The sequence below is a fragment of the Octodon degus genome, unplaced genomic scaffold (assembly GCF_000260255.1).
Source record: "Octodon degus isolate 3935 unplaced genomic scaffold, OctDeg1.0 scaffold00015, whole genome shotgun sequence".
Taxonomy (NCBI): Eukaryota; Metazoa; Chordata; class Mammalia; order Rodentia; family Octodontidae; genus Octodon; species Octodon degus.
In genome coordinates, this window is record NW_004524591.1 from 1,202,856 (window position 1) to 1,230,709 (window position 27,854).

Below are 27,854 nucleotides of genomic sequence, written 5' to 3' on the forward strand. Positions count from 1 at the left end.
TTTATTTATTTATGTGGGGGGGAGCTCAGCCCACCAGGGGGCGGGGCTGGCTAGCATGTGGTGCTGGGGGATTGAACCGTGGTCCCTGTGCTTTAGCTAAGCTTGTTTGAAGTAGGTGCTTTAGACCACTGAGCCATCTCACCAGCCCTGTTTCGATCTTAAGTCTTTAGAAATTACTGTTCTCTCTGCCTGGATTTTTCTTTCCCAGACACCACAATGCTCAAGTCTTCTCTTCTTTCACGATGTCTACTTCTCGGAGATGCCTTTGCTGCCTGCTCCACTGGGGCGACAACATAATAAGCACCATCACTTCCTGGTCCCTGAACTCAATCTAGTCTTCTTCACTGGGCTTGCCCTCCACCTTGAGAGACAGCAGTCCCCCATGCTGCCTGCTGTGGGGTGTGACCAGACTCATAGTGAGGGACTGCACTAAAGGTACCTAACCCATGTATTTTATGTGTTTTTTTTTTTAATATAAACACACCAATGACAAAGTTTAATTCATAAATTAGGCACAGGGAGAGATTAACAACCATAACCTGTACATCTAGAGTCTCATCTTAAGATTCTTTTTCTACCAGTCGAGAACTTGTACCTTTTCTCTTAAAAGAGTAGTTAAGTCTTCTTTTTGGAAAATCATTCTCACATTTTGAGGCCATCCATAAGTAAAACAAGTTAGCTGAACATAAGTACTGTAACAGCACTACGTATGGCTACAAAGTGAGGGATGTGGGGGAGGTTTCAGGCAGCACAGGTTCACTGACAAGTTCAGGTGGGACGCAGTGGGCATGAGTGATACTCTCCCACTGTCTGCAGTGGTGTTCAAGGGAGAACTTGTGAACTGTGCCTTTCTAGAATTTTCCAGCTAGAATGCCGAACTGCAATTGCTGGTAACTGAAAACACAGAAAGCAATATGATGGAAAAGAGGAGATGTGGACAAGGGGATTATGTTCCCTGCTCTTTTGTCCATCTTCCTTCCCAGGACTGAAAGCTGATGTATCTCCAGCAACCAAGAAAGTGACGGGCACAGGGTGCGTGTTCAGTAATGCTCACCTTGTGAATAAATGATGTTTCTGAACAAATATGTATGCACACCTAAGTATTTGGAAGCCCATTTGTTAAAATTATTTGTTGGTTATTTGGAGTTTGTGAGATTCATGGGGATTTTTTCTACTTTATGTTTTGCTACTTCTTTCAAATTTTAACAATGAACATTCAAAACAAAGGAAGAAACTGAATGTGTGGATGCTGAAGTGGAAGGACAAGAGAGCAGAGATTTAACTGATTTTACTGAACATAGCCTTTGCTTGGCTTTCCAAGTTATGAATAATAATTTTTGCTGAGTTTTTTCTCCTTTTCCCTGTGGTTTCACCTTTATTTTCCTCTACCTTTTTTTTTTTTTTTTAAACTTTAACTCTTAAAGTTCATATTAGGTCCAAATGAGAATTGACAGCAAAGACTGGTGGAAGGAATACAATTGCACTAAAGTCCTTTACGAACCACTTCAGCCTTTTCCATGAAATTCTGGGGGTTGGGATAAAGAGCAAGCCCTGCTGGCCATCTTCCTTCACTCTGAGACAGCCGCAAAGCTATCATTTGTGGAGCTCTGTGGGGCAATTCCGAAAGATGCCACAGTCCTGGCTGTGGCCAAGTCCTGCTCTGCCTGAAGCTCAGGAACTGTATCCCTCAGCTGAAGTCACCTGTGGATCTCCTGGCCATGCCCCGTGCCTTTCAAACTGGATGGGAGGCTGCTACCCTTCCACAATGTGATTTCTTTATTTTTGCTTTTTATACTGCTTGCAAAGCAAGATTCACCAGAACTTTCTCTGGTCACAAAAGATATTCTGTAGAGTCCCAATATACCATGGGGATAAAGGCACTATCAGGAGAGCTCAGACTTGGATGGGGTTGGGTGGGGAGTAGAGGCTTGAGAGGGAAGGAAGGAGTGCAAGAGAATTCAAATAGAGGGACATCGACAATGACCACCTTATGGATAGTAATGCATACATGAACAACTTTCATTATGTTTTGAGCTGTTTCTGTAAAATGAAGCAATTAGGTCAACTCTAAGGCCTCTATATACTGCCATTTCAACCTTAGGTAAGACTGCACAATGATGCAGACATATACAAATCAGACATAAAATATAGCCTACCAGAGGCTTTCCCAGTGACATCACTTGCCCAGGTTTCCTTTGCTGAGGGCTGGCTCAGTTCCTAGTGATACCAGACTTGTGAACGAGGGTGCCCAACATCACCAGAACTGATCCAGGTTTTTAACCCTGTGCAGATCCTTCTTTCTAGACTCTAAGTGATGACCTGAATTTTTATGACAGCAATCAATTAAGGAGAACCTGTGCTCTTCCTACAGAAGTCTTTCCCACCTTCTTTTCTGTTTCCAAAATGGTTTTAGCTTTTAGAAGAGTGAACCCACTTCCTTCCCAAAGTTCCTTCACTTACCTTCATCCTCCCTTCCAAAGCCTCTCATTTATTACCCACTCTGCAGACCACCCCACATCCGCAGCACAGCGCAACAAGAGCCAGCCATCCCCAAAGCCACAGAGCCAAACCCACAGAACACTTACTGGAGCAATGGCGAAATTCAAAGCGGATATGTGCTCCCCGGAATTTGTCCACGGGAATAGGAAGTTTCAGTAGTTCGGACCACCTGGGACTGTTGTTATGATAAAGCACAAACGAGTGGTACTCACTGGCAGGGGGCTCTCCAGAGCCAAAAGAGATAAAATCCTAACAAAGAAAACATGTAGGTTAAAGACAATGCCACTCAAAACGCTGCTGAGAGTGCAGAGTAATGACCTGCTGTATCTGTTTATTCCCTCCAGGGAAGGTGTCTCCCTGCCCTTTGTTGTACCACTCCCATACTTGCTCCTTAACAGTGGGGCATCTGTTTAATGCCCATGCTAGAGTCCCAGGCCACCTGTGCCATGGAAGTGCAGCGGTGACCTGTGAGAGGTGGACAACTGTCTGCTCTGCTGGAACATCAACTTCATAGCAAAGTCCCAACCTGCTGAAGCCCAAGGCCTGCTCTGGACTTTAGTCTGTGACTCACTAAACCTGGGGACCACTCTTAATAGAATAGACATGTGTTCTGCTACCAAGAAGCACCACATGAAAATTATTTTCTTATAAGGGTCCCTCCATTGTCACCCCAAATGGGAAGTGGGACCTCAGTCTTCACGCCTACTGTGGTGAAAAATAATTCACAGGTTTTGTTTTTTTTTTTTTGAGACAAAGCATCTCACTACGTAGTTCAGGCTAGCTTTGGATTAACTGTGTACCCCAAACTGGCCTTGAACTAGTAGTGATTCTCCTGCCTTCGCCTCTTGAGTTCTGGGATTACATACCCAGCTAAAATAATTCATAGATTTAAAATGACCTTCTTCTTTTTAAAAAAACCAATTGTCAAAAAAGGTTCATCTGTAAAACTATCGTAGATGAAAGGAAAAAACATTGCATGACACAAAAATACCACATTTAAGGAATAACTGCTATGCTGACACAATTAAGTGAAATGTAAAAAGCATTTCTGCTTTGCTATTTCAGTGTCTGAGAAGCTCTTTAATGAATTTTTTTTGTGTGTGTGTGATATGGGGATTGAACTCAGGACCTTTGCTTGCCAGGCAAGTACTTATTCTACTGAGCTATCTCCCTGGCCCCCTCTTTAATGAATTTTTTGGAAAAGAAAAAAACTATATGGGGTAAAGAGGAAAATACTGCAAAAAAGAAATTAACTGATCAAATTAAAGATGAAGATCAGCAATTATGTACAATTATCTTACCCAAAATCCTCAATATTAACATACCTTTAAGGTCTGGCCACTGCTATCTACAATGAACATGGTAACTTCCACATTTCTGGCCACACTCTTCCCTCCTTTCTCAAATTCTCCCCTTTCTATGGTGATATATAAATCATTTCTCATCTCACCTATTAGGAAAAGAAAATTGAAACATGGCAGTATAAATGAGAAAATATAATAAATTAACAAGAAAAACTGAAGCTCATAAAGTACAAATATGTTTATAACTTTATAAAAGAGTGACCACCCTCAACGCCAGTGTGTAAGAACAAAGCCAGCCGCTGCTAGTCTGAATTTGTAGCACTGCAAATGTGCCTTTGGGCGGTGACTAAGGGGCTGAGTAGAGAGGTGTCGTTAAGTCTCACCAGTTTTCAACATTTCTGCACCTCATTTATGAAGTGTGACTACGAAGTGACAGTCTCACAGAGGTGGCTCATATAAGCCAGTGTTACTACTTTATAGTCACAGCACTTTAGAGCAGAGGAAATACCTAAAGGGAATAAAATGACAGGACTGCAAAGAGCTTCACTGCAATTTAAATCTTCTCCAAAATTCACAGACAAAGTGATCTCACTGCTGGAGGTATCCAGATCAGTGCCTGGTGAACACAGATGTAGAACGGTTTAGCCATGGAGACAAACTCAACTTAGTATTTCATACCATCAAACTATAAAACAAATGAGAAAGGCTCTATATTCAAACTGACATTTTCTAGGCACACACAAACCATCTATATTTTCTCTACTGGCAATTTACACAACTTGAATAGCTTTTAATATTCCCCGCTTTAATATTGCCAAGAAAAAAGAAAAGTTTGGTGCCAACCAGCTGACTTGGGCTAACAGCATGCTTTTTAACCTTTTAAGAATTAATCGGCAAATGGGCAAAACAGAGAACTATAAGCAACGGGCTAGCAGCTGAAAGTTTTTAAATATAAATGATGTAAGATGGCCTGGCTGAATTCACTTTTACTTAACACAGTTCTCAGGCATTTGAAAGATCAGAAGTAACAGTCTTAGTATTCTAATTGTATAAAACCTGTCAGAAAAAAGCAAATAACCAGAAGGAAAAAATGATCATATATGTGTGCTGACAAGTAAGAGATGTATATAAACTTGATCAAAGCGTGCACAAGAAAGGTCCCTGCTCGCCATGACCAACGGGACATGGAGCAGGGTGTCTAATCACATTCTTTACAAAGCCAACTCTATGTAATGGCATTGTCCCAAAGTGACTGGGCTGACTAGAAAATAGGCACAAAACATGAACTGAGGTCTAGGGAGGTAGCTCGGCAGTCTAGGTGCCTCTCTGGCAGGCCCAGGATCTGGGTTTGATCCCTGGTGGTGCAGGTCACGGAAACGGCGTGGTGGCACATGCCTATAATCCCAGTGCTGGGGAGGCTGTAATAGGAGGATTACTACAAGTGCAAGTTGGGTAGCAAGACTCTGACAAAAAGAACGTATCTCCTGGATGAATTCTACATTTGCCTCTTCCCGGGAATACTCAGCTTGCTATGTTCCAATACTGCAAGGTGACTTGTTTTGCCAAAATATGCAGAAGGAGAAAGCTGAAATAAGTGCTAATTAAAGTCAACACATTTCACGGGCTCTGGAGAAAATGAATACGCCCAAATGGCATTAGGAAAGCGTCTTGGGTAATTAAGAGAGAAGCCATAGAGTGAGTATCGAATGGAGTCACAGCATCAGTGTGAAAAGCTACTTTCCGGGTGATGTTCATTAATACCTCACACCTCTCAAGTTCATCGCTCTGTGAATCTGATGTGTCTGCCACTCTCTTCTCTTAAGCAGGTTCACTGGCTAAGAAGGCTGCCCACCCATGAAGTCCTCTTCAAACTATGGTAGAAAACACAGAGCAAAGGCCATCTGTGTGAGAACAAAGTCAAAGGACGTCAGAGACTGCAGGTCCCACTGTGAAAGGAAGGTCTCGATCCCTGATTCTGCCCTCTGAATGCCTTGGACGAAGCACAGAATGTGGGCTTACCACATCATGAAAACCACCGCACACAGCAACAGGGGCGAGCCTGCATCTGACCTGAGTACTCGCTATGATTTATCAAATGTCCTGCTTTTTAATTAAAATGCAAAAGAAACAGTGTAAGTGTTTTGGATTTTTTTTGTGTGTGTGAATTTAAAAGATTATTGACAGTGATGACTGTGAAGACGACCACAGCATTACAGGTAGTAATGGGAAAATCCAAAACTTTTTAAGTACTGATGAAACTCTTAAAAATTTCACATTTGGAAGCATTTCAAAGTTTGGATATTTGGATTAGGTATAATCAGTTGGTGAAGTTTGTGCAGATTTTTGAAATTGAAAATATCTCTCTGACAGTGGAAACATTCCTATTTTCAATGATTTCAGACAAGGGCTACTGAAGCAGAAGCTGTAGTCCTAGAACCAAGAGCAGCAGCAATACACTGAGAACCTGCTATTTTTTTTTTTTTTTTGCGCAGTAAGCAGAACCTCATATGTCTTTTATAGAGGAAGCTACAGACTAAGAAATGTATAATGGTATTATTAATAAGTACACTTTCCTTATGAGAAAATGTATTTCATCAGAGTGAGAACACTCCAAATAAGAGGATGCAAATCAGCCTTTGTCACCACAAATGACCTGAGCAAGGAAGGTATTAGCCTTGTTGCTATTGTGCATTGCTCAAAACAGTCTTGAAATGCTGACTTCTGTTATAGGGACCATCTTTTAGAACAGAGACAGGCTGAGGTGATGGTGTGCTCTGGGTCATTACAATATTCAAGTATGACCCTGAAAAGTACCACTAGGCACCCTGAGGAAGAAACCTATGTGTTAGACACACGGCTGGGCTGGATGGTCCTTCATGTGTGTGGCAGACAGAGTATGCTATCTTCTCCCAACAATGACCAAGTCCTAATCCTTGAAACCTACAGATATGTGACCTTATGTGGCAGAAAGGACTGTGAAGATGTGACTAAATTAAGAACCTTAAGATAGAGAGGTCTTCCTGGATCAGTGCAGAGTTCAATACAATCACAAAGCTAAGCAGTGAAGGAACTTCCAGAAGGTGGAAAAAGCACAGAAAACAACTCTCCCTTATACCATGAAAAGAAAATGCAACCTTCCCATTACATCATTTTTAGCCTAGTGAGACTTAAGTGAACTCTGATTTCTGGACTACAACGTAAGCAATTGAACACAAATGGCAAATCACTGAAGCCCTCACAGAAAACTAACACGATATGCCTTTCATATCCACATTTCTATCGTTTATGACCCCTTCAAGGAGGAAAGGAGCTGAGCCTGGTGCTGCAAGCCTGCAACCCTACCACTCTAGGAGGAGGCTGAAGCAGGAGGATTACAAATTTGACCCTAAAACAGGCAATTTATGACACATGGGGAGACCCTGTGATAAATGAAAAATAAACGGGGCAGGGGAGAAAGGGCAAGGGCTAAGGCTCACAGTTAACTGAAGGCTAAGCTGGACCACAGATGGAAAAAATGTTGGGGTGGGCTGAAAACTTAGCTAGTGTTGTCCTTTACATTTCTCATTGAGTACAGTCTAGGAGAGCCTATCAATTTTTATTTTTTCTGCCTGTTTTATTTGTAGTGGAACATAAAAAGATACTGAAGTTTTAAGGAAGCAACTTTTAAATTTCTGATTATAGCAGTCAAGCATAGAAGAGTAACTAATAGAGCAGCACCCATGATGGGCTTTGCAGGGCCGATCTGTATGGTGCAGCAGCAGGGGTGGGCTGTGTCCCCCGTGGCCTTCGTACTCTGGGGCAATGCCTGGGATGTAAAAGGTGAGTGGGGACAAGCGCCAACCTTCAGTGACTGAGGCTTTGTAATTTGGAAGGCATCATCCTCCCACTGTGATCCAGGGCTGGGAGACAACCCAGGGTGCTGTGATGCCCCATAGTCCCCACCTCTCCCCAGTTCCTGTAGCATTTGTTAGCTGTCCCTGTGATCCAGGACTCAGGTCTAAGCTAAATCGTTCCCACTCTATATGGTGGAGGCTCATGGACTAGACCTAGAATGTTGGTTAGATTAAATATATATATATATATATATATATATATATATATATATATATATGGTCGTGCAAGTCAGAACACGCTATTTACAATCTACTTATTCAAGATGGATTGCCTCTGCATTAATTCCATCTGTTGATGTGCATTTCTATCATTAAGTACTATAAGAACAAAACTTAGAAAGAATGAGACTGTCTGCTTCCTTAACCATGAAGCAGACATAGCTATAAGATCTCAACCCTAGAACTTATTAGACAAATTACTAGCGAAATAAATTTGAATACATCACGAGGTCAATATCAAAGCTAGCTTCCAAATCTCAACTCTCTTCTTCCCCTTATTACTCTACTGTTTTCGTTTACTCCTTTCGGATTACAGGCTTCAAAGGCCTACTAAAAATACCAAAAGGCATTCATGACAAGTTCCCTAACAAACAGTGACAGTGGAACTAACTGCTATGTGGGAGCAATTCTCCAAGGGAACAAGGTACAGGCAGGGATGTCATCACAATGGAGACAAAGTGCTGCCTAGAGGGAACCCTAAATTTCAGAGTAAGACCGGATGCTCACAGTGAGGGGTGAGCAGTCAGGCCTCCCGTGACCTTGCAACGCAGCAGTCAGCTTTGCTCCACGATGCTTTTCCGCATGCAGATGAGACCTTCCTGAAACTCGGCAAGGCCCAGGACGGTTTTGCACAGTCTATTAGAATCTGTTAGAACATTTAGGGCCAGGCCGCACCACAGTAACTGTGGCCACATGTGGCAGCTGAGCAGCTGGCTGCAAAAGCACACTGCTCAGCAGCTCTCCAAGACCAGGGCTGAAAGCAGTGAAAATAACCCAGTAGAAAATTTTTATATGGATTATCTATCAAGATAATAACATTTTGGATACACTGCATAAATAACACACAATCTTTTTTTTTTTTTTTGTATTTTTTTAGGGAAGGGTCTACAGGGTATTCAGGGTCTCACTACTAGATCGGACTCCCAGTGAGCTGCCTGTTTACAGCCTCCCAAGAGCTGGGATTACAGGTGAGCGCCACCACGCCCAGTCTCAATTGCTGTCTCAGCACACCCTGGGGGCAGGGCCAGCACAGCAGAGCTGGGGATTGAACCCCCAACCCCTGTACCTGCTTGCAGCTACTTTAATCCACTGAGCTATTTGGACGGGCCCCCCAACATGCGCTCTTAAAATTAATTTCACTTTTGTTTTTCACTTTAAACAAGGAAGTTACTAGCAAATTTTAAATTGCTTTTGTGGCTCACTTACATTTCTAAGGGGGAACAGTGATTTAAATAGTTTTGCTGCTGACCCTCTCACAGATTCAGAAAGCAGACAAGGGAAGTCCCTTCAGGTTTATCGGGCTCGTAAACCATAGTCACAGGCTTCTCAGAAGATGGCTTTGCTAAGTTAGAAATGGATATCCTATCACATAAAATGCTAAATGACTCTCAATCCTGGGAAGGCCTAAAGAGACTTCAAGGCAGCTCACAAGCAAAGTTAGATCCTTTCTTCACACCAGGTGATGACCTAGAGATCAGCCTGTCCAATAGCAAGGCGAAGACAAGAATCTGTGTTCATGGTTCCCATTTCAAAAAGAATTAACCACTATGTACTGGAATCCTTAATGACAGCTGTATGCATTCTTTTCCATGTCAAGAGCGCAGGTAACTTGCACTGCAGAGACTGTGTGGATGAACCTGGTCCTCTGGGAATCAGCCTTTGCCTCCCTGTCCTGAGGCCTATCAGAACATCACAGAAGGACAAGTGTAGAAAATTGGAGGAAAAAAAAAATGCTTGCAGGCTGTCCACATAACACAGTGATCAGAACTGATACTCACAAACAGTGTCTGAAAACAAAAGAAAGCAGAACAATGCACGCGTTTCCCAGCGGAAAAACTTCCAGTGAAGTTTGAATGTGCTTTCAGCTATTTAAGTAACGACATCTCTCCTTTCGCTACCTAACTGGGAAGACTAAGAAGAAAAGCAGAGAAGAAAGAGAACAGAGTGTCATTTAATAGTGGCTTTGTGGTACCCAGCCAAGCAAACCTGTGTCCAGAAGGACTGTTCTCCTGGGCAGGGTGAACCTGACATCACAGCGTGGCTCCAGACAGGGACTGAAGCAATTCTCACTCCTTGGAAAATTTGTTTTCATCATGAAGTCGGACAAAAGCTGCCTGAGCATGGCACCTCCCTGATAATTCCTCAGCCAGCGGAGTGTGTTCTTGCTTTAGAGTTTTCCGTTTCTCAGTGACACTGCCCAGAGGCCAACCAGAAGAATTCTTCTAGCAGCTGGTTGCATTCTGCTCTAAAATATGGTTTTTATATTAGATTTGCCCATCAATTTGCTTCCCAGTGGGATGAATTTTTTTTTTCTTTTTTGTTGAAGAGGAAATACCCGTTATTTATAGCAACTAAAGGAAATAATGAACAGTTGCGAGAGTCACTGGATAGCATGCCACCAAGTAAACAGATCTATAAACGGTCATTCTCAGCACGAGCAGGAGCTGCTCAGGCAGACAGGGTCACTAAGCTAGGCCAGGTCATCTCAGGGAACCTTCCAAGCTGTTTTCTCAGCCTTCCTTGCATGAACAAATTCCAAGGTATCACAGCACAGCACAATGGGCAAATTGGTCATTTTAGATCTTCGTTCATGGCATTAGATCTCATGGCTGTGCGAGGAGGCTTTCCCCACTTTTAGAGGAGGGGTTTGAACAGTATTATAGAACTTCTCATCACAGATAGCTGAATTGGATCCACATTAATATACACTCAGGTAGGGACTGGACCCTCAAGGAAGTCAGCACAAAATAATAAAGACATCAGGATTGTGGCCAGCGGTGACCTAAAGAGAGCCAGGCCTCAGTAGCCAGGTCTGTATGCTTCCCTAGAAATAAACAGTAACCAGAGATCACACTGCACCCAGTACCACCTGGTCCAGTGGGCCCAGCGAGGCATGTGACACACAGGTGGGCAACCAGAACACCGCACCCACGCTTCCCTCCCTTTCCCAAAATGCCTTTGCTCTTTCCATTCACCTTTGCCACATGGCTCATTTCCTATTGGGTCATAAGCTGAGCAGCTGTGCAGTTCTTCTAATGCTCCAAGTTGATTATAGTTTGACCCACGTTGTACCCATGTTCTGACTTTGCTGTATCAATTTCGCCTGAAAGTGTCTCAGTGGTCACCCACTCTGGACCCCTGCTAGAAATCCAGGGGTCATTTTTCTCTCCTTATGCCCAATAAAGCTTTGCGAACATCCTCCTTTGGTTTGCAACTTCATTCCTCAATGTTGTAAGACTACAAGCTTAGCAAATTTCACCTCTAACAGACCAGGAGTTACACACATTTCCATATCAACCTCACTTTCTAAAAGTACAGTCAACTTCCGGCTACCATATTTGGTCTACTCTTCCTTCCTTTTCTTGGTTGTGGAGGGAGGATATGAAGCATGGAGAGCCATTATTTACTATCCTTTGTGACTTCATCTTATAGACCAAAGGGCAGAAGCTGCATGCCTATGGAGACCAAACTCAGGGTGAGGGCCTTTCCTAATAAAATCTGGGGACTGATAAAAGGGAATTGCTTGGTTTGTTAAAAGAATGGCAGGCTACATATGTCAAACAAATTTTAGAAAATGTAAGCCACAATAACTCACATATCTTAACCCGGTTCTGAGGTAAGATTTGGAGGCCTGAATAAAAGATGAAGAGACGAAGGTGGCGGTGGAGCGGCTGGCTGTGACTGCATCCTCTCTCGGTGAGAAAGCAGGGCTTCCCCTTACAATAACACCAAGGATGATGACTTGGAAGGTGTGGGCCTGGAACGCTACGCTCTCAAGGCCCTCTTCAGGTGTCCCATCTCCAGGAGACCTCAGTAAGAGAAGGACCTGTGGCTCCTCTGGCTCCCTGTCCCACCTTCCACAGGACTGCTCCCCTGGGCCATCACCTCTGAGGGCTTCTGTAGGTTCTGGGGTTCTCATCAGCTCATTCTTTGCTCCAAGCCACAGTCACACTCCTGGGAATGACCTCCAAGAACCTCTGCCCTGGTCTCCTGCATCCACCCTGCCCACTCACCACGTACGAAGAGTAGCCTGGTGACTCTGCACATCATTGTGTCACACCTCCGCTTGAAACCCTTGACCTGCTCCCTTCGTCCTCATGAATGATGACCGAGGTGTTCAGACTTCACCAAGGCACCAGCCCTTCCCCTTGACATGCTCTATTCTGGCCATGCTGCTTTTCCTGGAGGTTCCTCACCCATGCCAAGCATTCTCCTATCTCTGGCCCTTTGTACCTGTCTCCTTTGCCTGGAATGCTCTTGTCCTGTGACTTCCTCACTTCCTTTTCTGTTTGTTTTTTTTTACCGGAAATCAAACTCAGGACCTTGTACTTGCCAGGCAGGTGCTGTGTTGCTGAGCTGTATCCCCAGCTCTCAGCTATTTCTTACCAGGTGACAATTTCAATCCCTCAAACCACTATCACTTCCAGCATTCACCAAATTTGTGCTTAGTTCAGCATTTGTCATGTTTGAACACATGTACTGTTCTTAGACACTTATTATAAACCACCTCAGTGGAAAGCCAGCTCCAGAGGGAAAAGATTTTTTTCTGTTGTGGCCACTACTGTACCCTCCATACCTGCAAGCATGCCCTGGTTCATAGAAAGTAGCAAACCATATCTGTGATATCAGCAAGTTAACCCTCTAATGTCTGGTCCCTTGCACAATGCTGACACTCCAGCAACACCTGTTCCTTCCTTGTCAGCACGCCTTGCCCTCCTCCTCAGGCTCTGCATAAAAACACTCTGTAAACCTTATGCTGCCATAAGACTCTGTAGGGCCAGGCCCTGGAAACCCTGTTTGGGTTGAGAGAGGAGGACTGAGTCACTGCAAAATTCACTGGTTTTAATGAATTTGGCACTGATTCTTCAGTGAGACTCTCTTTCATCACTAATTTTCTCACCTAGAAAACAAACCCTTTTAGGGAGTCTTTTTTAGGTGCTAATATAGATAGACCTGAGTCACATACTGCACACAGATAGGTCTCCAAAAGGTAGAGAAAGACATATGGTATTTTCATATGGTTGCTTATTTACATATACAGATAAAAATTCACAATGAAAACATCCCAAGAAAGGCCCACTGTGCCTCAGTAAGTGTTCTTATTGAAACTCATAAGGAAATATTCTAAGCAACTTCACTGACATTTTCCCGTAAGAGTAAAATACTTTCTGAATGCTATCTCAGGCTTTGGAGTCACTACACAACGAAGCCATGGCTGCCACAAGTCACTTACGTTAAGATAACCAGAATGCAAATATCTTTCACTTATGATCACATACCCCATTTCATTCTTCAGCCTAGCCCATGTGGAACTCTTCAAAGGTAAAAATCTGAAAAACCTCTCAAAATGTTAAAAGTAGACAATCTACTCATAATTCATCATTTTGTTCCATGCCAACATCACCTACCAGGCATGATAATATTAGAAAAACCCAACTTCCTTGTTATGGACACTCCGTGAGAAAATACTGATGAGTATTCTCTTCTGATCTGTTCGATGTCCCCGTGCAAGAGCTGGAGAGAAACAGCTAACCCTGAAACAAAAGAGAGACATCTACATTACAATCAGGTGAAAAGAAATAGTGTGACCCACAACTCAATGGTTTCACCAGCCCAGGTATTAGGTAGCAGTTTCAAATCAAGGCTTCACATTCTCACAAAATTACTAGAAACTATAGGAGTAGTGGCCAGCGTGCCTTCCCATCATCACCGTGAGAGCTTTCCCATTCAGAAGGCAGCTCGGAGCAGCTGGAGAAACCTGAGCAGAGTGCTAAGAGGAGGCTCCCGCACTTCAGTCCCGCTGCCTGGCGCGCTTCAGTCCCGCTGCCTGGCGCGCTTCAGTCCCGCTGCCTGCCGTGCTTCAGTCCCGTGGCCTCCCCACCAGCCCCTACCACTGGACCCCAGCCCTCCACCATCCAGCTCTCCAGCAGCTCGCGATGTGACCTGATCCCAGAAAATGTGGTGACACCAAAACGGGAATTTTAACTTTTATTCAACTTCTTTAAGACCTATGAATAATGACCTATCAAATATCAAAAGCATGAACATAAATCTTAAGACATAATAATTCAAGAATTTTAAGGATAGTGATGGAAATTTATTTTTTGAAATTTAAACAACAAAGGTGATTATAATAAAAGACAAATTACATTATTATTACACACATAAATTCATGAAGTATTACTTTCTATTGAGGAGAACCTGACAAAGGGAATATAGTCAGCAAAGTAGTAAAATCATGTTTTCCTTTTTTATCCCAATTATAGTAACATTATCACAGTGGGATATACTTTTTCATGTATCATTTTCCCAATTTTCAGGCAAGAACTACAAAAAAGTAATTACTGTCATATCTTTATGAATGTGTGTGTGTATATATATATAGCAAAGATGCTACTTCTTATTCAGCTTTTTCCTTTTTTCGCTTGTTTTAAGACAAGACAAAGAAGTCCCTCACACACATTAGTAATAGAAAATGAAGCTAGTCAAAAGTAATTCACTTTTAAAAGCACTGCTGTCATTTATTTGAGCTCAATTTAAAAACTAATCTGGTGGGTGAAGTTAAGATGATAAATTTGTCCACTAAAAATGTTCAACCCAACCAATACTTACCACTTACGTTTATAAGTAACCAATACCAACACATAACCAATACTTATGCTTATGTATCTGTCATACATAAATTCTTGTTCCCACTGGGACTGTACACTATAAAGCTCTCTAAAAACAAAGGCATAAGAAGTACCACTATCACAATGCAATGAAAAACTTCTCTGCTACACATTTAGACCAAAATCTTTACTCTTTTAATAATATCAGCAAATAAATACATAATAACAGTAGAAACAATGTTTCTGTTGTTTCATTTGCTTTTTAAGAGGAGCGATAAAAACAGCAAAGGGCAGGGGACCACTGCAGGATGGGCCCTCACTCTTTCTGTGGTGCTCACCCGATACAGTATTTGTCTCAGAGTCACGGTGAGAATTACATAAGTCTGGCATGTATTGGGAACTTTAAACTGGCATTCAGTACTAACTGTCCCTCATGTGCCTTCCACCCTAGCCTCTTTCATGCTGAGCTGGGTGAATGAAGGCAACAGAGTGAAAGATCAGAATGTCTGTCCTTCCCTAACTAGGTGGGTGACGTAGTGGAGAGCAATCCATCTGGATGACTTGATGGAGCCAACTACAGATGCAGCTTTGGGCCACTTTGTGTGGCACCACTGGTTCCTTTTCATACCCAAAGGCAGCAGCGAAACAGACTAACATGTTAGCAGCCATCTGTCCCAGAAGCTACTTCTTCCTGCTCACACTCTCCCACTGCCTCCACCTCATCCCTGGTGCCTATTCTCCCACTTTTGTCCTTTTGTCTTCAAAATACTCACCCACACCATCACCATCATCACTAGCATCATCAGGAGTTGATATCTAGAATACCAGTGTGTGCCAGACATGGCACAGAACAGCAGTTCCTCCTGCTGGAGAGAATGCTGCTCAGTAATCCTAGTGTAATATATAAGCGATGCTTTCAAGCAAAAAAATGCATGTAACACAGTTCTTGAGATCCTGTGATTTTTGCAAATGAAGATTATTTTACTGGAACTGATCAGACACATTTATAACATTACATGATATAGACAAAGGAAGAAAAAAAACAATAAAGAAGAAACAAAGATGATGCCATTCAGGATAGAGGCTAGAGCAAGGAAAGCTGACTAGGATCGTTGTTTTGCTCTGTGCAGCCAGCATTCATTTAACCAGCAGTGATTTACTGTACATAACGTAGATTATTTCCAGAGGATGTCAATAAAAACTTGGTCAGAGACAATAGCAATCTTGAAATGAATTTAAAAAGACATGAAAAGGAGAAAAAAAATATGCTTTAGGGAAATACGTGGGTAGAGAGAAAGTAATAATGAGGGAAAAAAAATTATCAATGTTCCCTGAACAGCAAGAGCCAAGAAAGAGCGTGAAAGACAGATAGCATTTAGGAGACAGAAGAGGGTGGCCAGCCAACAGACAAGGGAAGGCACGCCAAAGTGACAGGAAATAGAGAAAAAGGAAAGTCAGACATCCTGTAATTGTAGGTGCCCTAAATTTTAGGTTGTATCCTCAAATTCTGAGAGATTTCAGCTGGAATTTTTAGAAAAGTACAGATTAGAGTTCTGACTGTTCTAATTTCATTTATCTAATCCAGCGGTAATATCTGATGTGAGGCAATACTGTCATTTGGAGTTGACTCAGTTACTTTCAGTGATGAACTCAGACAAGAACTGGCCAGGTCACTGCACAGAGACACTGACCACCACACACATGCTCTACCCAATTGTCTCCTTCTCACCACAAAGGAATGACAACATGCAACTGTTTTTACAGTGTAGAGGATATATTTTCTTTTTGTGTGTGTGCAGGGTCTCAACAGGCAGCTCGGACTTGTAGTGATCCTATTTTCAGCCCCCCTAGTGCTGGGATTACAGGCATTACCACCACGCCCAGACTCCATCACTGGCTCAGCGTGCCCAGGGGCAGGGCAGAGGCTGAACTTTCAAGAAGAACAACAGAAGCACAAAGCATGCTGGTCATGAGTCCACAGGTGCCAGCCTGCAGGGACCTACTGCATCTGATTTATTTTTCAGTCAGGTAAAATCTGATCCTATTTTACAATGGTGCTTAATTATGATGACCATAATCAGGAGGTTGGACAAAAAAGTCACCAGAACAATAAGAAATAACATATTAAGACTAAGAAGCTACTCATTACTGTAAAGAAGAATCTTAGCAAATATTTATATATTAGTCCTTAACACATTGACTCACAGACTGAAGCAGTGAGCAGAGTACTAGCTGCTAGGGGTGGGGGTTGGGTTGGGGTGGCTGGGGGTGAGGAGGAAATGGCATGGATGGGAAGATCTGCTCAATGGATAGAAAATTTCAGTTAGGATGACAAATTCTGGAGATCCTATGGACAGCATATGGGCACATTAGTAATAGGGTTCCTCATCCTAAGGAACTGATCATCTAATCAGAAAAGAGAAAAATAAATAGAATAGGAAGTAGGTTAGTGTATGACAGGAAGGTGAAGGAAAAGTTACTGACGTAATTCAAAAGTTGAGGGGAAATGTTTTGTAGAAATTTAACAATAACCCATAAACTAAGCTGAAGAATGAAGTTAAATTTTTAATTTTATTCATGCAAGTAACATCTGATAATCACATTTTGTGGACTTTGATGCAAGTACTGTAAGTTAACTGACTGTGTCTACCCGAATAAGAAATGCCCCACTAAACTGGGTCAGCATGGTTCTAGGTGTGTCTGAAGGGATTTACTGCAGACAGAAGGCCAGCCTGGGTGTGACTGGCACCAACCAATAGGCCTGGAGCCTGAATGGAACAAAATGGGAAGAAAGAAGGAAGGCCTGCTTCTGTTTCTGCCCAGGAGTGCCACTTTCACCTTGGATGTCATCTCCTGGCTTCCAGACACACACTTGCACAGGACACTGCAGTGAGTTCCAGGCATGCGAGCAGATCCTCGGCTCTGCAGCACACAGACAGCCCTTTTGCCCTCTTCCTGACCCTGGGGGTGGCCACTGACCTCTCCTGTAAAGCCTCGTATCTTTGCATATCACGTATTAAATATTTCTCTAGTAAGAGTAACAAACATGAACTTGCTATGAGAGAAATGTTCCCCTTTGTAGAAGAAATGTAGTCATAACTGAACTTCTCTATCAGCCTACATGTGTAAGCCTAATTATAAAAATCTCATATCTAACTTTAAACAAAAGCACAGTTATCAATTAATCTGGATCTGCCACAAAACAACAGACTAGTCATGATTAAATTCAGTGTATGGATCCTTAGTGCAGAAATACCTGTTAAGGAAAATGTGATTATTTGGTAGATTTCATTGTATGGAAATTAAAACGAACTCACTCTATATGATGCTTCTTTTTAAATTTATGAAATTCTGCACTTTTATATTAAAATGACAAGCACAGCATGATTTATAAGTAGCAGCCAAAATTAATTTTAGATTACATCAGCCTTTTTGCCACTAATGAACCAAATAATATGTAGCTGTGAATGTATAGCAATGCAAAAATGGAAAGTCATAGCAAATATACTTGCTAAATACAAGTTGCTATTAAGCAAGCAGTTTAAGCAGCATCTCATACAGCTGTAAGACCCTGTCTCAGGACTAACTTTGTTTTGCCCCGGCTCCCATATCTGCGAATAACAACGATACAAGACTCTTTAAGCAGTGTCTGGCCTAAGAAAGCGTTGAGGACTGTTGGCTGTGCCGCTGCAACACTGCTGCCACTACGCTGATACTATGCCATTGTTTCCCATCATTTCCTCCTACCATAAAAATCAACAAATGAACTTCCATTAAAAAATGGCCAGAGTTCTCTGTCACCTACAAAGAAAACCTTTCCTTTACCAGGCTTGACTTCATACTTTCAGTTAAAGTAAATATAATTAACTTCTGAGGAGGTCTTGAAGGGAAATCTATCAAGATCAATGTTCTAAGCTGAGCATGGTGCTGCATGCTTGTAATCCTAGACAGGGGAAACTGAGGCAAGAGGATCCCGAGTTGACAGGCTGGACTCTTTAGTGAGATCCTGTCCAAAGCATATGCACACACACACACACACACAAATGCGATGCTCTAACATGGAACATGTGACATGATCTGGGGGATTCTTGTAGTAATAAATCAATGTTCTAAACAAGCAACAAATTCTCACCCCTTAAGATGTGCCATATAATTTGTTGAGGTCTTCCTATTACCTTATTTCGTGCTTTTTCAGTTTTCATGTTTTTGCTTGTTTCATTTTCCCCCCTCATTTCTACACTCCCGATTTTATTTTCTTATTTCCTTTATTTTTCATTGTACTATTTTAGAAATTACATATGCTGTTTTGTCAATATTTAAGATAAAAAACTGACTTAGGACTCTAATCAACAGCCTGACTCTCTTCCCAAGCAGCTCTGGGAAACATGGATCTTTACAACTCTGATTATGGTGATACATTTTTAAATGCTGTTCACAGCCACTCTGTACATAAATTTACTGCCACACGTGGGATTCTTCCTGTATGCCTTCACCTCTACATTTCTTTCCTCCTGGGTTCAGCTATTTTTCTCTGATGATCATTTCTGACTCATTATTTCAGTGAACAGGTAGTAAATTCTTTAAGTCTTTATTTGAAATTTTATTTACTTCCATTGAGACTTTGAAATAACAGTTTGACAAGTACAGAATTCACAGTTGGCATTTGCTCGTGGCAATACTAAGATATTACTCCACGGTATTCTGATCTCTATAACTGCTGCTAGGGTGACCATGACTTTTCGATGTTCAGTATCTTCTGTCTGCATTCTCCTCTGGGTGTTGGTGGTTTGCAGTTTTACAATTTGTCTACATATGACTTTAGATGTATTTTCCCTGTTCTTGACTTTTACTTCTGTTATCTGAAACTTTAATATTCTGAAAAAATTCTGCAAAATACCAACCTTTTCAAATACTGCAGCTTGTACATGTAGCCAATTGGCTCCTCCTGGAATTCCTATTAGATGCCTGCTGGCCTTCCCCATTTAATCATCCAGGCCTCTTAAATGTTTATTCAGGTTTTTCCATTGCATTTTCCCTTTTGAAGCATTCTGGCTGATATATTAAGCTATATTTTCAGTTTATTGATTCATTTTTCAAATGTGCTCATTTCCTACTTAGCCAGACTTCTTTTTTTAGTTCAATAGCATTTAAAAAAAGAATTTTAATTTGATTTAGTTCTCTTCAGGACCACTAGAATGCAAGCACTCAAGGAAAAAGCTTTTCATTTGCTTTGTTAAGTGCTACACCCCGGGACTTTTGGGAAATGCCAAAGAGATGCTCAGTTAATATTCTTCGGTACACAAATTTCTACATCTTATTTTTCCATTGCAAATCTCTTTTGCTCCATCTGAAGTTTTTCTTGCTAGCTTATTGCCTAACACTGTAGGGCATGATTCCGATTATTTCATGTGTCTATTTTGCCTCATTTCTCATGTCTTGGATTGTTGCCATTTTCTTATTTCTAGTGTTTTAGTGAGTACTGACTGTTTAGCTCACAGAAATCCCAGGCACATGGAAATGGAAGTGATAATATGGGATATTTATACTTCTATTCTTTTCAGGTTACTCACCTCGGACTGCAGCACTAAATTCTATAGTTATAAATTTTTCTGAACTATTGTTAATATAGATTCAAATGAGTGGCATATGCACGTAGTTCACTTCTAGTTACCAAATGAACAGATGCAGGCCATCTCGCAACTTCCAGGGATAATTCAAAACTGAAGGCTCCACTTCTCAGTGCTGCTTTCCGTGCCTGCCCTCCTTTATTACCAGAGCATCTACCTCAGCATCATTCTTCCGGTTTTTAGCTCCATCTTTGCATCTGACAGCAAGACTTCTCTCTCTAAGCTTTCCCTGTCTTCCTGTGTCTTGGCTGTAACTTAAACAGTATCTTTGTGTAGCAGAGGATAGTCGCCATGGTGGAGTCCACCATATTTTGGAAAGCTAGCTTATTTTCAAATCCTTGAAATTTCTATTTTCCAATTAACATAGTGGTCACAAGACAAGAGTAGCATTGTTCCTTCAATGAACGAATGAACTATAATCGTAAATGGGTAGCTAAAAATGACTCCAGATACATGGTATTCAGGGACAATCTTACCGACATTTTATTGAAAAACTATTCTCTGATCCATAAATTTTATAAATGTATCAAATTATAAAATCAAATCACAATATTGATGAAAACACTGATATAAGAAACAAAACTTCTTTAATGCTATATTTTTTTACTGTTGTGAGTTTCTTTATAAGTTTAGAAGACAAATTATAGGATATTGAGATACATCTTTTTTTTCTCCTCTGCATTTAGGACAGGGTCTCACTATGTAGATTTGAAAAAAAATGATCCTCCTGTTTTCAGCCTCCCAAGTGCTGGGATTATAGGCGTGCACCGCCACGCCCAGTCTCCAGATATATCTTCTAACAATATATGTGCTAACAACATCTAAATGAAGGGTAGGTTTGCTAATACTGTGCAACGGTTTCTGAAAGAGATCTGCAGACTACACTGTAAACTAGAAGTGCAGATAAGTAACTTCCTAGCTGAAGTCCTGGCCAGGCAGGGGGGAAGGTCACTGCTCACCAGGGCATTTTAAACAATAGCCATTTTAAAATGTAGCTACGGGAGAAAAAAATCAATTAGAACATGCACATGGTAAATAGTTTAAACCGTACAAAACATCTGTTAGAGAAGGCAATGTATTCCCCGCCCCACTTTTTTGGTGCTATTAATTCCTTGTATATCCTACTAGTTTTTGTTCCTTTTTAGTTATGACAACACTTACAAAGAAATTAAGCCACAGAGTGAGGTAAGAGTAACAAAAGATAATTGGCTTTAAAAAAAGCATTTCTCTGAAGGTGATATTCAAGTTTTTAGAGAAGAAAAGAGAGCAAGGTGGACAGAGAGACGATGCTCCCTGCAGAGCGAGCATGTGTGGAATCCCACCACAGGGAAGACTTTGGGGATACGGCCCCAGAAGCTGAGCTTCTGAAGCAGGCAGAGCCAGCGCTGGCCAGAGGGGCGCTAGAAAAAAGGCCGCAGCGATGAGGCCAGGATAAAGGACCTTCATGTGCAAAGAAAAGCCACGCGAGAATGTCAGGTAAAGGGAACATGATGCAATTGATGTTTTGAGAGAGTATCCCGCGAGGCTGCTTGGAAAACAGTGCAAGGATGAGCCCAGGAAGCGGCTATTCAGCTCTGCAGGCGAAGACCACACAGGCCCACACTAACCTGACAGTGATGGCTTCACTTATATGTGCTTGGGAAGTGACAGCTGAAAAAAACCACTACTGCTAGGAGTTCTACACTTATCCTACAGAACATCATGAGGTATTAGTGAAACTTCCTAAAGATGATATTACTAGACTAATATAGAAAACCACCTTAAACAGAAACTGTTCATGTGTAAGATAGCTCAGACCTCAAGATGATTGAAGATTTTTGTTTGGGTGGAATGCGAGATTCAACCTAAGGACTACACGGAGCTATATCCTTGGCCATTCATACATTTTTTTTATTTTGAGATAAGATCATGCTAAGCGGAGTATGGACTCCAACTTGTGATCCTGCCTCAGCCTCCAGAGTTCTGGGATTATTTTTCTTCTACTTCCACTTTTATGATTTTAAAAATTATTTAAGTTTCATATCCCACACTAAAATACATTTTATCTATAACATAAAATAATTATACTTAAAACATACAAGAAACTGTGCCTATTTGGGTCTAACTCAGAGCATCAGAACTTTCTGAGGTACCTTTTGACCATCATAGAGCAAACTCTGGCTGGATCCAATGAGGTGTCAGCACAGATGGGTTAGAGGGAGGGTCTCAGGGTCTCTGGAACAAAGCAACGAAAGAAACCGAATGTCTAGAAGGCACATGGTGTCAAGGAAGACAAAGCTGTTAGAAAATGAGTCAGTAGAGTAAGTGAGGTTATTAAGAGCCTGGAGTGTTGAAATGGGCCAGGTCGGATAATGAACTCAAGATGGTAAGCTGGGAGCCATAAACAGAGATGTGTTAATTACACAACGGACGGCACCCTGTGCTTAAAGCTTTTACCCAGCTGGACAGGACTAACAAAAAGAGAGCTGCCCTTTGTGGTTCTACTGCTGTACCGGCTTTTGCAGCACACGCACTAGAATGCTATTCCTGCTTTGTATAGTATGATTTTTCTTCTCTCAGATGTACTTCCAAAGTCAACTTAAAAGAAAGACAAAAGAATGAAAAAGAAAGGGGAGAAAATAAGTAGGAGGAGGAAAAGTATATTATTTTCCTTTGTCAATATGCACACTTTGATTTCTGACTTTTAGGTTCTCTTATTCAATCTGTGGATATGTCCATTGATGTTTCCATAAACTAAACTCTCAAATTTGGGATTTTGTGATATTTGAAAATAATGAGATTTTGGCACTGAGGATAATTAAATAGGACACACTTTCTGAGGATCATATCCTTGAGACCCTTAAAGCAGGTGACAGTACCCATCGGGATGCAGACCTTCCAATATGTAAAGGACATGACGAGCATGAACAAACAATCCTGTGGTCCCCACTGCTGGTCCACGATCTCCCCTTTCCAAATTTTAAGTTTTGGGAGGCTTCCAAATTTTCGAAAAACTGGATGGCACCTGGCTAAGAGTTGTAGAGAAAGCAACCTGGATCAATACATAAGCACATATCCAAAGAAGGGACACAGAAGATATCTGGAAGTATTGGCTTTTACTCACTGCCCAGCGATGAGGGTGGAGGGAAGTCCATCCAGGCTTGGTAGAAGATGTAATTTTTATAGGAGTGGATGAAACCATTCAGAGAGAATTGAACTTTTTTTTTTTTTTTTCAAAAGGGGATCTTTTACCTCAAGGTTTTGTTCTTACTCTGATTTAGGATTTCTGTGCATTTGTTCATTTTTACTGTAAACAGGATTCCTTATTGGTATCTTTTATGGCACCAAGCACATAGAAATCCCTTGGCAGAAGCTATTTCATTAAAAGGTCTGGAAGCACCGTGACGATGCTCAGGACGTACCATGGCATCTCGAGAGGCATCTTCCCTGCTCTGTTCCCTGAGGCAGATCATTAGACCCTCCCAGGAGAAGCGTGCTCACTTCATCCAGAGAAAAGAACACCCTGCTGTCTGACAATGAGGAGGTCTGCGGAGGGGAACCTACACACGGGCCCTGTGGCATTACCACTCGGTCTTGCGTGCCACTCCTTTTTCTCCACTGCTCCTCAGCCAGCATCAAACCTCCTACAAAATATTAACGTTTAACTGTTTTTTCAGGTCTTTGTTTTCTAATTAAGCCTCCCTGTCACTTAAAACTTAAAAAAATCCCTTGTTAACGTGTCTTTTTATAACAATCAGTCAGGAAAGAATGAATGAGGAGGTAAAGATATTTTCTTCCACTATAATAGCAAGCATGACTGTAATTTGCTATTTTTTAATTTATTGAAATCATTGCATGTTTTTATACCTAGCAAAATTTGAAACAGTATTGTTAATGATTCTATCAAAATTAGAGAAAATTTAGAAAGTAAGAGCAAATCACTACATTCCTTACACTATAACTTGGTGTTAAGTCTTTTATTTTTGAGGGTTTTTTGTTTGTTTGCTTATTTGTTTTTTGTACCAGGGGATCAAACTCAAGCCACTCTGCGCTTGCTAGGCAGAAGTGTTTTATTTTTAATACTGCATGTACCTTTAAAAATATCTGGACTAAAAGTTAGTATTATGCTTAGAACTACATTTTTTCTTCACTGTCATCAGAAGAGAATAGTTTAGGAATAAAAAGGAAATTAAAAAGATAAGACAACCACAAACAATAGAACCTGGCTTTTCTTTTATTATGGAAGACACTGAGAAAATTTTCATAAGGTGTATAGATTAGATAGTAGGTTATGACAGTGCTAACTTTTTGATTTTGATCATTACATTGGGGTTATGCTGCCATGCCCTGAAATAAATGTAGACAGGCATCGCGTCTGCAATTTGCTTAGGAGCAGTTCAGGAAATGAAATGCCATAAGCTTGTATGTGATTAATGTATGCATGTGAATGTATGCACGTATGTGCATATGTACATGTATATACTCATACACATATGTAAAGAATTAGAAGTATTTATGTAATCCTTAAGAATTATACCAATTCAGTAATACTGAATTAAATATGCATATGTTGGGGAGGGTGCAAAAAAGCAAATATAACATGTTAATCTTTTGGAAATAGTAATCTTTTGCACTATTTTTACAACTTTTCTGTAAGCAAAATGACTTTTATATGAAATTTTTAAAAAATTAAAAGGAAGACATGGTTTAATAACTAGGAAATTACAACAATAAGCAAAACAGTAATATGCTATATTTCTTGCCAATAGGTGGTGCCAATAAGTACTTGTTTTATTTTAATGCTACAAGAAAGCCAAGTTTCAACTGCAGTGTTCAAACTCAGAGGCATGTTACTGAAATCCTTTCACTTTATACCATTTCTGTAATATTGAATTGAAGACAGAATATGTGTGAATACGTGTGAACTTTAACCAGAAAACATAACCTAACACTTCCAAAAGTCTGCGTTTACCTTAGCTAAGTAAAGATACAGTGTACTTACTTTTTGTACTGAGCTAACCTGTTTTCCCTATATGCTCTAGCTCCCTTAACAAGGAAACTATTTTAACCTTCAGTGGGGATAAAAAGTATAGACAGGAACATAACCACATATATTCCTCATACTATGGCAAAAAGAAGATTCTCGAAATTTATATGATTACCAAATATGGTTTCTTCTAGTTGTAAGCTGCATGTGCAAACTACAGGAAATAATATGGCACAAATATGCAGGTGATATGAAAAGATGTTGAAGCATTTCTTGGGACACACTAAACCGGTGCTGATGGTTTTTACAGACTTTATCTCAATCCTTAGAATTGAATTCCCCTAATACCACATTCCTAGACTTCAACTGCTATCTCCCAGAAGTGCTCACCAAGCCTAAGTGAAGCTCATTTTAATCACTATTTTGAGATTTTTCCATTCCTGAAATACTGGTTTTGGGTTTTAAAATTCCCAAACAACACAACTTTGAAGATTTCATACTATTCAACCTAATTAAATCTTTCTGTAGAGATATATTTATTCAATTACTATTACCTTTAAAAGTTAAATGGATAACGATTTCCTCCTAGTATCTAAACTCAAAAGATAGCGGTTAATGTACCTTTGCAACATAAGTCTTTGGTCAGAGGAAAAAAATCCAGTTAAATAGATGAATCCCTTTATCTCTTAAAGAGAAAAGATTACAACTCTAAGAGATAGGAGCATATCAGTGAAGCATAAAAGGCGTGGAAATTAGCTGGTAAAATTTGTTTTAAAGTAATTTCAAAGTTTTTCTTTCCTTCTTTTTTTAGTACTAAGGACTAAGGAATCTCAGAGGGAAAAGCAGGAAAAATACTTTTTAGAGTGAATTCAATTCACTTGAACACATTTGACTGTGCTGCTTCCATTTAATCAACAATTCATATCCCAAGGAGAAAACAGTGGAAGTCATCAACACCCTGAGAGCTGAATGCTAGGCTCCCCAATTTCTCACTTCTGTTTCCTATACTAGGGCTTCCTCTTCTACTTTTACGTAAGTCACTGGAGCTTCTCCCTTCAATAACGAACCCTAACAATAGTCCAGATCTTGTCTGTTAGGCATACAGTTCTGTTTTCTTGAGGTGAACAGATCAATGGCCCAGCAAGAATGAAGGGTAAAAAACCTTTGATGGGAAGAACAGGTCTTGGTTTAAAAGCTGTGTTCTGAGCGTTCTCCCTCTGGAACAGTGTTATATAGAGTGACGAAGCTTAGGGCTGGGTAGACCTTGGCCTGGAAGTGCTAGAAGGGGTCAGGAAGAGATCAGAGGGCTGACAGGCATAGAGCTGCTGGCAGCGTCAGACTGGCTGAGAAGGATGGAGAAAGGATGAAGAAAGGTGAAGGGCAAGGTGAGCTGAACCTCTGGCTGTCCAGAAACCACATGGGGTCAAGGCAGGTGCCCAAATGGGGATGGATGCCACCAACAGATGAGAAAACCTTCACAGAAAGCTGGTAGTACAACTTCTTTTACCTTTTATAAAGGTTAGTAACAAGCACTTTTCATAATAAAAACAAGGACTATGAAGAGAAAAAGACAAACTTTAGAAATAAGGTGATTTGAGTCTCATTTTCCAGTACAGTGTCACACAGGATTTCAGGAAGGGCACAGTGAACCTGTCTGTGAGGCATGAAATGGATCTACAGGATAATGCACATTTCCTGCTGACGTCCTGGGGTATAGGATGTGCTTTCCACAATGCCAACCTGGACACTGATCCACGGGAACATTGTGTGACTTACTAAGGAAATCAAAACTTTCCATTGGCTCCATGAAGAAAGTGAAAAAGAGTAAAATTGCTTCTAATTGTGTATTCTGTTTAGCCCAACACAGCCATTATGTTACAATTTTAACAAGCAATCAAATATTAATGAGATAATTACCATTCCTTTTATCAGACCAGTCTTTAAAACCTGGGGGCTAGGTCACAGTACCAGTACACCTCAACCTCCTCATGGCATGAGGCTGCCATCCAGCACTCGACAGCCACACTAACCTGGCAGTGCAAATCCATTTAGAATGCCTGGTGCCCACTAACCTGGCAGTGCAAGTCCATTTAGAATGTGCTTAATGAGCGAATAATGGTCAGTGGGATCAAGAAAACCAAAGGCTCAGAAAAGAACTAACAGTTTTGCCTGGAAGCCAATGAGTTTAGCCACTACTTTAAAAAAAAAGGAGTAGTAGCTCTGCCATCTCACTGAGGATTCACTGAAATAAAACCACTTGGTCTATACATTATCAGAACTATTATAATTCTTTCACAGGAAAAGGGAAGACAGAGAATTACAGTCTCTATAAAGTCAACCAATTACTTCATGTATTCCTCTCCCATTATCTCTTCCTAGTCTTGTAAGAACTCTGCCCTCAGTAATGAGTGCTCCAATTCTCTTCTTTATTTGGTGGTATACGTAAGATGCTGTCCAAACCAAAAATAAAATTCATCTGCATCAAATACACACAGGTTACTTCCCCAGCACTTGGGAGAAGGAGGAGAGCATGCCACTCACTTCTGCTAGAAGGGCTGCCATGTGTGGGCTGTGGAACTAATGGCTGTCACTGAACTGAGCCACAGAGCTTCTGTCTGCAGGTGCTTCCTGTGGGCCGTTTTGGCCTAGCAAGATGTACATGGAGCTGATAAAAAGTGATCTGAGCTTAAATCTGGCTTGTCTAGCTGCCAGGCAAATTGGCCTTAACACAAATA

At 41.1% G+C, this 27,854-nt stretch overlaps 1 protein-coding gene across 1 annotated transcript in view; it reads right to left on the reverse strand.

Moving 5' to 3' along the window:
* The window catches only part of Dock4 (dedicator of cytokinesis 4), a 452,226-nt gene that overhangs the window by 148,015 nt on the left and 276,357 nt on the right, over positions 1 to 27,854 (reverse strand). Inside the window, exons 13-15 of the mRNA XM_023709867.1 lie at positions 13,324 to 13,449; positions 3,825 to 3,949; positions 2,586 to 2,748 (exon numbers count right to left, since the gene is read on the reverse strand). Coding sequence (XP_023565635.1) covers positions 2,586 to 2,748; positions 3,825 to 3,949; positions 13,324 to 13,449 — 414 coding nt within the window. The remainder of the gene's footprint in view (positions 1 to 2,585; positions 2,749 to 3,824; positions 3,950 to 13,323; positions 13,450 to 27,854) is intronic.